At 47.3% G+C, this 15,324-nt stretch overlaps 1 protein-coding gene across 1 annotated transcript in view; it reads left to right on the forward strand.

Annotated features, from left to right (window-relative positions):
- LOC144821564 (dedicator of cytokinesis protein 2-like) overlaps positions 1–15,324 on the forward strand; it is a 3,201,295-nt gene that overhangs the window by 3,087,361 nt on the left and 98,610 nt on the right. Inside the window, exons 38-39 of the mRNA XM_078678750.1 lie at positions 7,229–7,319; positions 10,254–10,367. Of these exons, the coding sequence (XP_078534876.1) occupies positions 7,229–7,319; positions 10,254–10,367 (205 nt within the window). The remainder of the gene's footprint in view (positions 1–7,228; positions 7,320–10,253; positions 10,368–15,324) is intronic.

The following is a 15,324-nucleotide window of genomic DNA, read 5'->3' on the forward strand; positions in this document are numbered from 1 at the left end:
TCATTCACCAGAGATAGACACGGTGGTGGATCATTCACCAGAGATAGACACATTGGTGGATCATTCACCAGAGATAGACACAGTGGTGGATCATTCACCAGAGATAGACACATTGGTGGATCACTCACCAAAGATAGACACAGTGGTTGATCATTCACCAGAGATAGACACGGTGGTGGATCATTCACCAGAGATAGACACAGTGGTGGATCATTCACCAGAGATAGACACATTGGTGGATCATTCACCAGAGATAGACACAGTGGTGGATCATTCACCAGAGATAGACACGGTGGTGGATCAGTCACCAGAGATAGACACGGTGGTGGATCATTCACCAGGGATAGACACGGTGGTGGATCATTCACCAGAGATAGACACGGTGGTGTATTATTCAGCAGAGATAGACACAGTGGTGTATCATTCACCAGAGATAGACACAGTAGTGTATCTTTCACCAGAGATAGACACAGTGGTGGATCATTCACCAGAGATAGACACAGTGGTGGATCATTCACCAGAGATAGACACAGTGGTGGATCATACACCAGAGATAGACACAGTGGTGGATCATTCACCAGAGATAGACACGGTGGTGGATCATTCACCAGAGATAGACACGGTGATGGATCATTCACCAGAGATAGACACGGTGGTGTATTATTCAGCAGAGATAGACACAGGGGTGGATCATTCACCAGAGATAGACACAGTGGTGGATCATTCACCAGAGATAGACACGGTGGTGTATTATTCAGCAGAGATAGACACAGTGGTGGATCATTCAACATAGATAGACACAGTGGTGGATCATTCACCAGAGATAGACACGGTGATGGATCATTCACCAGAGATAGACACAGTGGTGGATCATTCACCAGAGATAGACACAGTGGTGGATCATTCACCAGAGATAGACACGGTGGTGTATTATTCAGCAGAGATAGACACAGTGGTGGATCATTCAGCAGAGATAGACACGGTGGTGAATCATTCAGCAGAGATAGACACAGTGGTGGATCATTCACCAGAGATAGACACGGTGATGGATCATTCACCAGAGATAGACACAGTGGTGGATCATACACCAGAGATAGACACAGTGGTGGATCATTCACCAGAGATAGACACAGTGGTGGATCATTCACCAGAGATAGACACGGTGATGGATCATTCACCAGAGATAGACACGGTGGTGTATTATTCAGCAGAGATAGACACAGTGGTGGATCATACACCAGAGATAGACACAGTGGTGGATCATTCACCAGAGATAGACACGGTGATGGATCATTCACCAGAGATAGACACGGTGGTGGATCATTCACCAGAGATAGACACGGTGATGGATCATACACCAGAGATAGACACAGTGGTGGATCATTCACCAGAGATAGACACAGTGGTGGATCATTCACCAGAGATAGACACCGTGGTGGATCATTCACCAGAGATAGACACGGTGATGGATCATTCACCAGAGAAAAGACACACAGTGGTGGATCATTCACCAGAGATAGACACGGTGGTGGATCATTCACCAGAGATAGACACGGTGATGGATCATACACCAGAGATAGACACAGTGGTGGATCATTCACCAGAGATAGACACGGTGGTGGATCATTCACCATATATAGACACGGTGATGGATCATTCACCAGAGATAGACACGGTGGTGGATCATTCACCAGAGATAGACACGGTGATGGGTCATTCACCAGAGATAGACACGGTGGTGGATCATTCACCAGAGATAGACACGGTGATGGATCATTCACCAGAGATAGACACAGTGGTGGATCATTCACCAGAGATAGACACATTGGTGGATCACTCACCAAAGATAGACACAGTGGTTGATCATTCACCAGAGATAGACACGGTGGTGGATCATTCACCAGAGATAGACACAGTGGTGGATAATTCACCAGATATAGACACGGTGATGGATCATTCACCAGAGATAGACACGGTGGTGGATCATTCACCAGAGATAGACACGGTGATGGATCATTCACCAGAGATAGACACAGTGGTGGATCATACACCAGAGATAGACACAGTGGTGGATCATTCACCAGAGATAGACACGGTGGTGGATCATTCACCAGAGATAGACACGGTGATGGATCATTCACCAGAGATAGACACGGTGGTGTATTATTCAGCAGAGATAGACACGGGGGTGGATCATTCACCAGAGATAGACACAGTGGTGGATCATTCACCAGAGATAGACACGGTGGTGTATTATTCAGCAGAGATAGACACAGTGGTGGATCATTCACCAGAGATAGACACGGTGGTGTATTATTCAGCAGAGATAGACACGGTGATGGATCATTCACCAGAGATAGACACGGTGGTGGATCATTCACCAGAGATAGAAACGGTGATGGATCATACACCAGAGATAGACACAGTGGTGGATCATTCACCAGAGATAGACACAGTGGTGGATCATTCACCAGAGATAGACACGGTGGTGGATCATTCACCAGAGATAGACACGGTGATGGATCATTCACCAGAGAAAAGACACACAGTGGTGGATCATTCACCAGAGATAGACACGGTGGTGGATCATTCACCAGAGATAGACACGGTGATGGATCATACACCAGAGATAGACACAGTGGTGGATCATTCACCAGAGATAGACACGGTGGTGGATAATTCACCATATATAGACACGGTGATGGATCATTCACCAGAGATAGACACGGTGGTGGATCATTCACCAGAGATAGACACGGTGATGGATCATTCACCAGAGATAGACACGGTGGTGGATCATTCACCAGAGATAGACACGGTGATGGATCATTCACCAGAGATAGACACAGTGGTGGATCATTCACCAGAGATAGACACATTGGTGGATCACTCACCAAAGATAGACACAGTGGTTGATCATTCACCAGAGATAGACACGGTGGTGGATCATTCACCAGAGATAGACACAGTGGTGGATCATTCACCAGATATAGACACGGTGATGGATCATTCACCAGAGATAGACACGGTGGTGGATCATTCACCAGAGATAGACACGGTGATGGATCATTCACCAGAGATAGACACAGTGGTGGATCATACACCAGAGATAGACACAGTGGTGGATCATTCACCAGAGATAGACACGGTGGTGGATCATTCACCAGAGATAGACACGGTGATGGATCATTCACCAGAGATAGACACGGTGGTGTATTATTCAGCAGAGATAGACACGGGGGTGGATCATTCACCAGAGATAGACACAGTGGTGGATCATTCACCAGAGATAGACACGGTGGTGTATTATTCAGCAGAGATAGACACAGTGGTGGATCATTCACCAGAGATAGACACGGTGGTGTATTATTCAGCAGAGATAGACACGGGGTTGGATCATTCACCAGAGATAGACACAGTGGTGGATCATTCAGCAGAGATAGACACGGTGGTGTATTATTCAGCAGAGATAGACACGGGGGTGGATCATTCACCAGAGATAGACACAGTGGTGGATCATTCAGCAGAGATAGACACGGTGGTGTATTATTCAGCAGAGATAGATACAGTGGTGTATTATTCACCAGAGATAGACACAGTGGTGTATCATTCACCAGAGATAGACACAGTGGTAGATCATTCACCAGAGATAGACACAGTGGTGGATCATTCACCAGAGATAGACACAGTGGTGGATCATTCACCAGAGATAGACACAGTGGTGGATCATTCACCAGAGATAGACACAGTGGTGTATCATTCAGCAGAGATAGACACGGTGGTGTATCATTCAGCAGAGATAGACACAGTGGTGTATTATTCACCAGAGATAGACACAGTGGTGTATCATTCACCAGAGATAGACACGGTGGTGTATTATTCAGCAGAGATAGACACAGTGGTGGATCATTCACCAGAGATAGACACGGTGGTGTATTATTCAGCAGAGATAGACACAGTGGTGGATCATTCACCAGAGATAGACACGGTGGTGTATTATTCAGCAGAGATAGACACAGTGGTGGATCATTCACCAGAGATAGACACAGTGGTGGATCATTCACCAGAGATAGACACAGTGGTGGATCATTCACCAGAGATAGACACAGTGGTGGATCATTCACCAGAGATAGACACGGTGATGGATCATTCACCAGAGAAAAGACACACAGTGGTGGATCATTCACCAGAGATAGACACGGTGGTGGATCATTCACCAGAGATAGACACGGTGATGGATCATACACCAGAGATAGACACAGTGGTGGATCATTCACCAGAGATAGACACGGTGGTGGATCATTCACCAGATATAGACACGGTGATGGATCATTCACCAGAGATAGACACGGTGGTGGATCATTCACCAGAGATAGACACGGTGATGGATCATTCACCAGAGATAGACACGGTGGTGGATCATTCACCAGAGATAGACACGGTGATGGATCATTCACCAGAGAAAAGACACACAGTGGTGGATCATTCACCAGAGATAGACACGGTGGTGGATCATTCACCAGAGATAGACACGGTGATGGATCATACACCAGAGATAGACACAGTGGTGGATCATTCACCAGAGATAGACACGGTGATGGATCATTCACCAGAGATAGACACGGTGATGGATCATTCACCAGAGATAGACACGGTGGTGGATCATTCACCAGAGATAGACACGGTGGTGGATCATTCACCAGAGATAGACACGGTGATGGATCATTCACCAGAGATAGACACAGTGGTGTATTATTCAGCAGAGATAGACACAGTGGTGTATTATTCACCAGAGATAGACACAGTGGTGTATTATTCACCAGAGATAGACACAGTGGTAGAACTTTCACCAGAGATAGACACGTGGGGCCCGATTCACAGAACTAACTTAAGACAAAATCCTAAACGTACTACTTTTGGTATTCACAGAAGGCATTTAGTAGTAGTAAAGTTAGGATTTTGTCTTAAGTTTGACTTAAGACAGACTTAAGACAGACTTAAGACAGACTTAAGTTAGGATTTTGTCTTAAGTTTGTCTTAAGTTTGTCTTAAGTCAAACTTAAGACAAAATTCTAACTTTACTACAACTAAATGCCTTCTGTGAATACCAAAAGTAGTAAGTTTAGGATTTTGTCTTAAGTTAGTTCTGTGAATCGGGCCGTGGTGTATTATTCACCATAGATAGACACAGTGGTGGATCATTAACTATAAATAGACATGGTGGTGGATCATTCATCAGAGATAGATACCGTGATAGATCATTCACCAGAGATAGACATATTGGTGGACTTTGGTTGAACACAAAATCATTGCTGATCCCCTTGGCAGTTTTAACACTACATTTGCTGCTCTATGACAAATTTAACTTTACTTCTCTCCTCTAATGCAAACCCTGCGCCCATAAATAGTGAGAAAAGTCAACTTTAGCGTGGGATTAAATGTTTAAAAAAAAAATCCTTAACACAAAGCTCTCCTGGTAGGGGTTGTTTAACTTGGAAACAGTTAAGTCACTGACATACATCAGCTTCAAGGCAGTAAAGTAACCCTAAAGACCAGCTGATTGGTGAATTTGAGACCTCTCAAAGTCTAATCAAGTTGAGGACTTTTCATTCCTATCCTAAGTTACCGTTTGAGTGATCAGGACCGAGGCGGGGGGAGTAATTCTAGGAAGCAAGGAAGGAGTGGCCAAGTCTATCCCGGGGGGGATGGCTGAAAGGCATTCATGTTTGGCTGTTGTAGGACCACCTGTCAGTAAGAAGCGGGGGTCCTCTACCATGTAGGTGGGTGATGCCACTTTCACCAGTGGACTGGACTGGCCTGTCTGTGTCAGTATAGAGATGGTGGCTGGTTCGCCTTCCAGACTCAAGAGCACGCCCGCTCTGCAGAGGTGGCCTCTTCTAGACCTCTACCCATGTCCTTATTCAGGTGGGAAGTCCCAGAAAGAGAAGACCTCCTTGGCAGTCTTACGAATATTAACCGAGGGAGAAGGTTACAAATGACGACAGCAGAAAACAGAGCACCCCTCCTGAAGGACCAGGAAGAGGAAGAGATGGATGGATGGATGAATGGATGGATGGATGGATGGATGGATGGATGGATGGATGGATGGATGAATGAGATTCATAAAGCGCATGGCTATGCTGAAGAGTGTCCCGGCTCTAGAGAAGGGACAAATGATACACAACCAGCAACCACAGCAAACAGAATCAACAAACAGATCCAGGTCAAAGAAACCAGTGGAAGGTTCCTGTTGAACGATCCAAACAACTGGGAAAATAACAGAAGCATGGGGACAACGAGTAGATGATAAATAAGGGATTGGATGTGTTGTGACAGATCCTTCACTTACACCAGTTTCTTTACATCTGATCTATCTGTAGCTGGCAGTACAGGAAAAACACCCTACTTCATTTTGTATTGATATCTTCTGCTATCATCCTATGGACTGACCACCATCTTGGAAAGGGAGTGTTATCATAATGATTGACCCCATCCTCACTTGGGAAGGGGAAAAAATAGAAAATTTGACATCTTTTTCCCAGTACTGTATTCCGCGTTCTAACTGCTGCCAGTTGTGTCCAGAACTCTGAGCACCCTCTCAGGTAACCCCAGTGCAGAGACTTCCGGGCCGCATGCGAATGCGGGTTCTCCATCACGTGCTGGTTGCGGCATCTCAGAGCACAACGCCTGACCATGCAATCCATGTTTCTCAGAAGAGGTCCCTGAAATCCGAGTTACTTTCAACTGCCCTGAGGAAGCCTTAGACTTGCACGTCACAGAGGTCGAAACGTGTTGGCTATACACAAGAAAACAGAAAAGAGGTTTATAAAGAATAAAGCGCACCTCGATGCAATACATCAATAACTTGTTGATTAATATGACTGTGTCAAATGTCATGTTTTATATTATGTAACATATGGTTGGTTAAAATACTATGGCAAGAGCATTCCATTGTCTAAAAAGTATCTGCAACTTTTGAGATAGGGGCTCTACCTGCTGCACTAGGGTGGTGAAAATACACACCAGTTGCACACTCCACTCAACTAGGCTACTGGGCATTACAGTGAGCAGTGAAGGTTTTGAACCCTTTACTAATAGAAGGTAGAGGTCCGATGGTGGACCGAGGCAGGCGCTCCATCCTATCCCCCACTCTGAATGTTTGCCAAGATCTAACCAGCCTGGTCCTGAGCAGGTGGCTTCATTGAACCCTCCCTCTCTGCTCTCACAGGTACCTGTACAAGCTGAAGGACCTTCACGTCAGCTACGAAAACTACACCGAGGCCGCGTTCACCCTCCTGCTGCACGCCAAGCTGCTGAAGGTAAGTCGGGGTACAAACATTGGTGCAGTACTAAGCAGCCGCGTGGGGTACTACTGGCAGGAACTTCACATTATATATATAGGCAGCACATATGGCCTCAGAGACAGGGCAGTTCAGCCAGGCGGAGCCTTTACAAGTGCAGGGCAGAGGGGGCAGAATGCCCCAGGCCCTGACTTTTTTGAGGGCCCCACGTTCCTGCTGAGAAAATGTATTTGAATTTCAAAGGTTGTTTGCTTATTATGACAGAGGCAGGTAAATTCAACAATACCACTAGATGGTGCTAGATGATATATACGTTGTGTTTTCTCTTATCCCCCAGAGGATACTTTTGTTCTGTTCCTAGAAGCAAAGGCGAGATCTGTGAACAAAAACACTCAGATTTGAAGTTTGCAACCGCAAAAATGCTTTTTCCTATACCGTAAACCCATTTTATGAGTTTGTAACTTTTTTTAACCCCTAGAATGGGTTTAGTAATGGATAAGAAATCGCTATTTGGAAGGGGCATGCATTTAGATATTACTTCTAATTTTCGATTCCCATTTACATTCGGCAACAATGGTTTAGGACTAAAACAGTGGTCGCAAACTATTGCAAAGTTTCCAACTTCCAAGGTGGAGTAATAACCCATTTGCAATAGGGAAGCAGTCCCCTTCCTCTGTGCGAATGTTAAAAAAGGAGGTGGGGGGTGGGGGGGGGGGTACAGTAGTCCAGGGCACCACTGTTTGCTCTCAAACACAATTTTTTAAGAAGTTTAAAACTTTTTTTTATAAGCTGCCCCGTTTCCCTTAAGAAAAATGGATTGCATTTGAAAACACAAACATATTTAAAAAGCAGTCACATACATGGCGGTATGTTGACCTAACAGGCCACCATTTCTTTGATAGACACCAGTCATAGTGAGTCATAATTTGCAACCTACCTCATTAATAAAAATGGGGTAGGTCAGATTGTGATAATTGGCACGTTTCTGAAAAAACTATTAGGACATAGGTCGGTTCACTAAATTCCACACTGGTTTCTAAAAATTGTGTTCGCAGTTTGTGACCAGTGTTTCATACCTCCAGCCCGCTCCAATTTCTGACTCAACATGCCTGCCACGGGCCAACAAAATTCCCACCACCAGCCTCGACCTGACTTTGGGTCCTGAAAGCATGAAAGGGTGTTGCATGAAAAGCTCCCCTTGTCTCACTCGTCATCAGTGGAGTTTTTGCCAGATAAATATGTAGGTCTACTGGAGTCTGAACCCAAGGGGTCCAGTGGGTACACATCTGACCTTAGACAAATGGGTTCACTCCCCACTTCCAGCACCTGCCCAGAAATCATGGGATCTTGGGGAAATCTGTTTAACCCTCTGTGCCATCATTTGAAATAAAAATGTAAAAACACAACTGTCTATTAATGTCACAGTGATGTCACTGTGTCTGTGAGTGGTCACACCTGGGCCATACCCACCACAGTGTTGTGTGCAGGACCCCAGGTCTGAGATGCTTCTCTCTATAGGATCTTTGCTGCTCCATCCCCTGATAGAGCATTGATCTTACCATTGACATTCTCCCAGACAAGCAAGGCAATAGAGATACTTGAATCACCCTGGGAACCCGGGTACCAGTCTATATAAAGATGGACGCTGGTTCTTTTGGTTCCAGTGGATACACAATACTACATCATTCAGGGATAACATGAATGTATCCCTTATGACCCATAAGGCGTCATGTTATAATTGAAAATGAGGGTCGTAGACAAATCAATTACCCATCACTTTAAATCTACATATTGCACACAGCAAAGAGTCCAGTGGAACAGACAATTTATATTAAAAATGAAAGAACAGACGTGATTGGATTGTGAATGGTGCTACAGAAGGGTGAAGTGTAATAGAGCAATGATAGTGTGAATAAAACGTGCAGGAAATCATGAACGACAAGTGGGGCGTGTCCAAAAACGATGGCTGCCTCACTAGTATCGGAGGACCACAAAGCCACTGCATGGTATAGTGTCGTGGTGTATAAGTTACTATACAGCTTAATTCTGGCCTTCTGGGTCCTCTCATCAAAAGAAGATATAGGCAGTCCTAAGTAATACTGATGGTGACGTTTCGACCCCAACTTGTCGTTTACACGTGGTCTTCATCAGGACAAAGTCAATGACATGCTGGAAGTAGCAGCTCTTGTAATGTAAATGTGTAAACCATGGCACATGTTGGGGTCAAAATGTCAACATAATTATTATTTTGGAACTCAATATAGCTAGTCAAGCCTCCTTGTACTTCTCCACCAGTTGAGTTAACAGCAGTCCTTACAAAGACAGAGCGCAACACTGTTGAACTGCCCGGTCACTGTCCCTGGAGAGCCACGTTGACTGAGGTGGGAACATGTCCAACACACACAAGCGGTGGGCAAAATGTAAATTTCTCCTTAAAAGTTTTGCAAACTCCATGTGTATTGTGTAGCTCTAAGGCTTTGCATAACTTCACCTGGAGCTGAACAATACTACAAAAAAGTTTATGTGAAGAATAATCTTGAGACCATTATTGGCAGAAGTGTACTATAAACACAGGATTTTTTAGGGGGAAACCTGCAAAATATGCTTGTGTAGAATTTTGTTCCTCTGAAATATATATATGACTCCCAAGGTTAGAGAAGATCACAAAGCTGAAAAGCTTACATAATTTTAGATTACGCTTTGCATGGTTAATGGCGGTAACTTCACTGATGTGCTCACATCCAGTACAAGTTACACCTATTGGAAAAAGGTGCTACTTCAGATCCTTGAAGGAAAAAATATAAATCTTGGCCAAACAATCCCAGAACCTTTGAGTAAGATGCTGTCAGCACCATGTGTTGGGGCTATATATTCTTGGAAGCTGTTTCTCTCTGTGGTTGTGGTCTCTTTTGTAGTTTTAGATAACCCTGTCATGTCTCTCTTTGACTCCAGTGGTCGGAAGAAGTCAACACAGCACACATGCAGGACCGGCACCACCTGCACACCCAGCGGCAGCTGAAGGAGGCGCTCTACCACGAGATCATAGAGTACTTCAACAAAGGCAAGGTATGTCTTCCTAGGGAGGTCTTCGGGAGGTTACAATGTACTGAGCAGTGGAAGGAGGCGCTCTACCACGAGATCATAGAGTACTTCAAGAAAGGCAAGGTATGTCTTCCTAGGGAAGTCCTCCAAAAACCACAATGCACTGAGCAGCTGAAGGAGGCGCTCTACCACGAGATCATAGAGTACTTCAACAAAGGCAAGGTATGTCTTCCTAGGGAAGTCCTCCAAAAACCACAATGCACTGAGCAGCTGAAGGAGGCGCTCTACCACGAGATCATAGAGTACTTCAACAAAGGCAAGGTATGTCTTCCTGTGAGGTCATCGTGAGGTCAGAAAGAACTGGGCAGTTGAAGGAGGCGCTATACCACGAGATCATAGAGTACTTCAACAAAGGCAAGGTATGTCTTCCTAGGGAAGTCCTCCAAAAACCACAATGCACTGAGCAGCTGAAGGAGGCGCTCTACCACGAGATCATAGAGTACTTCAACAAAGGCAAAGTATGTCTTCCTGTGAGGTCATCGTGAGGTCAGAAAGCACTGAGCAGCTGAAGGAGGCGCTCTACCACAAGATCATTGAGTACTTCAACAAAGGCAAGGTAAGTCTTCCTAAGAAGGTCCTCCAGAAGTCACAATGCACTGAGCAGCTGAAGGAGGCGCTCTACCACGAGATCATGGAGTACTTCAACAAAGGCAAGGTATGTTTTCCTGGGGAGGTCCTCCAGAAGTCACAATGCGCTGAACAGCTGAACGAGGCGCTCTACCACGAGATCATAAAGTACTTCAACAAAGGCAAGGTATGTCTTCCTGGGTAGGTCCTCCAGAAGTCACAATGCGCTGAACAGCTGAACGAGGCGCTCTACCACGAGATCATAAAGTACTTCAACAAAGGCAAGGTATGTCTTCCTGGGGGGTCCTCCAGAAGTCTCAATGCACTGAGCAGCTGAAGGAGGCGCTCTCCCACGAGATCATAGAGTACTTCAACAAAGGCAAGGTATGTCTTCCTAGGGAGGTCTTCGGGAGGTCAGAAAGCACTGGGCAGTTGAAGGAGGCGCTCTACCACGAGATCATAGAGTACTTCAATAAAGGCAAGGTATGTCTTCCTAGGAAGGTCTTCGGGAGGTCTCAAAGCACCAGGCACCTGAAGGAGGCGCTCTACCATGAGATCATAGAGTACAAAGGCAAGGTATGTCTCCCTGGGGAGGTCCTCCAGAAGTCACAATGCACTGAGCAGTTGAAGGAGGCGCTCTACCACAAGATCATAGAGTACTTCAACAAAAGCAAGGTATGTCTTCCTAGGGAGTTCCTCGGGAGGTAACACTGCACTGGGCTGCTGAAAGAGACGCTCTACCACCAGATCATAGAGTACTTCTACAAAGGCAAGGTATGTCTTCTTAGGGAGGTCTTTGGGAGGACCAAATGCATTGAGCAGCTGAAGGAGGCGCTCCAGCACGAGATCATAGAGTACTGCAACAAAGGCAAGGTATGTCTTCCTGTTGAGGTCCTCGAGAGGTCACAAAGCACTGGGAAGCTGAAAGAGACGCTGTACCACGAGATCACAGAGTACATCAAATAAGGCAAGGCAAGTCTTCCTGTGGATTTCCTCGGAGGGTCACAATGCACTCAGGATCAGGGGTTAAAGAGGGGGGAGATTCATCTGAGCACATTAGCAAGAAACGTTGTCACCTAACTCTATAGTACCTGGGCAAATAAAGACAACTAAACGTGGTCAGCATGAACCTCACCCGTCTTCCAGCTTCTTCCTCATAATACATTTCTATGAGGCACCGGAAGATTAAACTATCCAGAGAGGCAACAGAAACACAGACCTAGTATATATCAGCAAAATAGCAGCTTTATTAGCACAGGTCTGTCAGCTAAAATACTTAAAAACATATACAGTGACACTATTGACCACCTCACTACTACAAACAATATACTCTATCGCCCACCACACTCAAACACCCCGACGTCAACCAAAGAACAGCCCTACCAACAGCGCTTAATTTGTGAAAAATAGTGCCAGGGCCCTCTTCATGAATCCATTGTGGGTTGCACCACCCATTGCTGCCAATGACGGACCAACACAATACTAACCCATACACTCCTGCAAGTGTGACAATTCAGACTATTCCAGGCTCTGAAAGCTATACGAATAGCTTGGACAGCTGGTGTTAGTAATTTTTAATATAGATTGAATCCATATAGAGCAGTTGTTTTGCTAATTTCTAAATTTGATAAACAGCGCCACCATGTGGCAGACTAATATAGGTGCAGGTGTTAACAATTAAGTGCCGGCACTGAGCACTAGAAACCATCAGCTCAAATTAAGTACTGCCTACCAAGCACCAACATCACCCTAAACCACAAACACATTCATTCAAAAACTATTCGAAACAGTCCCAGCCAGTGAAAATAACCATCCAATCCTTGTGAGGTCTGTTCTAGTCCATCCCACTTGTCCGCAGAACCCTGGGTTGGTGGCGCAGACCCCATGCCGCCATAATGAGGTGTAGACACATTTTTAGGTGTGGGCAAAGTGAGCAGTTGCCCAGGCCCCCACCTTCTGAGGACCCCCCTGGTGAACTTCTTGTCTATTTTACTTCTATCTATTGGTCACAGAGTGTGGACTTCGGCCAGGTGTGGGGATAGTCTTTGCTGTACCTGCCGGGTGTGTGGGGGAAGTCTTTGCTGTACAGGGTGGCACAGCTACAGGGATCAGTCTTTGCTGTATGGGGTGGCACAGCTGCGGGGGCAGGCTTTGCTGTACCTGCCGGGTGTGTGGGGGAAGTCTTTACTGTATGTGGTGGCACAGCTGCAGGGGCAGTCTTTGCTGTACGGGGTGGCACAGCTGTGGGGGCAGGCTTTGCTGTACCTGCCGGGTGTGTGGGGGAAGTCTTTACTGTATGTGGTGGCACAGCTGCAGGGGCAGTCTTTGCTGTCCGGGGTGGCACAGCTGTGGGGGCAGGCTTTGCCCTAATGGGTGGCACAGCTGCGGGGGCAGGCTTTGCTGTACCTGCCGGGTGTGTGGGGGAAGTCTTTACTGTATGTGGTGGCACAGCTGCATGGGCAGTCTTTGCTGTACGGGGTGGCACAGCTGTGGGGGCAGGCTTTGCCCTAATGGGTGGCACAGCTGCGGGGGCAGGCTTTGCTGTACCTGTCGGGTGTGTGGGGGAAGTCTTTACTGTATGTGGTGGCACAGCTGCAGGGGCAGTCCTTGCTGCATGGGGTGGCACAGTTGCAGGGGCAGGCTTTGCTGCACGGGGTGGCACAGCTGCAGGGGCAGTCTTTGCTGTACACGGTGGCACAGCTGCGGGGGCAGTCTTTGCTGTACACAGTGGCACAGCTGCGGGGGCAGGCTTTGGCTTTCAGGGTGGCAACGCTGCGGGGGCAGGCTTTGCTGTACCTGTCGGGTGTGTGGGGGAAGTCTTTACTGTATGTGGTGGCACAGCTGCAGGGGCAGTCCTTGCTGCATGTGGTGGCACAGTTGCAGGGGCAGGCTTTGCTGCACGGGGTGGCACAGCTGCAGGGGCAGTCTTTGCTGTACACGGTGGCACAGCTGCGGGGGCAGTCTTTGCTGTACACAGTGGCACAGCTGCGGGGGCAGGCTTTGGCTTTCAGGGTGGCAACGCTGCGGGGGCAGGCTTTGCTGCACGGGGGTGGCACAGCTGCAGGGATCAGTCTTTACTGTACGGGGGTGGCACAGCTACGGGGGAAGTCTTTACTGTACGGGAGTGGCACCGCTGCGGGGGCAGGCTTTGCTGTATGGGGTGACACCGCTGCAGGGATCAGTCTTTGCTGTACTGGGTGGCACAGCTGCAGGGGAAGTCTTTGCTGTACGGGGGTGGCACAGCTATGGGGGAAGTCTTTGCTGTACGGGAGTGGCACCGCTGCGGGGGCAGGCTTTGCTGTACGGGAGTGGCACCGCTGCGGGGGCAGGCTTTGCTGTATGGGGTGGCACCGCTGCGGGGGCAGGCTTTGCTGTACCGGGGTGGCACCGCTGCGGGGGCAGGCTTTGCTGTACGGGGTGGCATGAGGTGGCACTGCTGTGGGGGCAGGCTTTGCTGAATGGGGGTGGCACCGCTGCATGGATCATGCTTTGCTGTACGGGGTGAAAATTTCAAAAAATACAGTTGATGGACAGAATGTAGAACAATGTCATACATTCACCCCAGTACAAGGATCTGGGCCTAAATCCATCGTGTTTTTTGCACACAACACCACCCTGGGTTAAACACTGGCTATATGCAAATCAGCTCTGACCCTGTGCCTCATGGAAACAGTCCAGTCCGAACTATCAAGCCATGTCTTTCCCAGACCGGAATCAAGCATCCAAGGACCGGTTTCTGGCTATCAGCCTTTATTCAGCCTGGATAGCTTGACTCCAGTGGTGTGGAGAGCCTGGGACTCACGTCTGAGCATACCCAGCCCACTCGGGGTGAAAATTGCAAAAAACACAGTTGATGGACAGAATGTAGAACAATGTCATACATTCACCCCAGTACAAGGATCTGGGCCTAAATCCATTGTTTTTTTGCACTCCACACCACCCTGGGTTAAACACTGGCTATATGCAAATCAGCTCTGACCCTGTGCCTCATGGAAACAGTCCAGTCCGAACTACCAAGCCATGTCTTTCCCAGACCGGAATCAAGCATCCAAGGACCGGTTTCTGGCTATCAGCCTTCATTCAGCCTGGATAGCTTGACTCCAGTAGTGTGGAGAGCCTGGGACTCACGTCTGAGCATACCCAGGGTATGCTCAGACGTGAGTCCCTTGCTCACTTGGCCACTGGATTCACGATAGCCTGGCTGATGAGGATTATGAATCCGAAACCGGTCCCAGGATGCTTGTTTCCGGTCCATGAAAGACATGGCTTGGCAGTTCGGGCTGGACTGTTCCCATGAGGCACAGGGTCAGACTGATTTGCATATAGCCATGTCTGAAATGGGGTGGCTGAGTGG

The sequence above is a fragment of the Lissotriton helveticus genome, chromosome 2_2 (assembly GCF_964261635.1).
Source record: "Lissotriton helveticus chromosome 2_2, aLisHel1.1, whole genome shotgun sequence".
Lineage (NCBI taxonomy): Eukaryota > Metazoa > Chordata > Amphibia > Caudata > Salamandridae > Lissotriton > Lissotriton helveticus.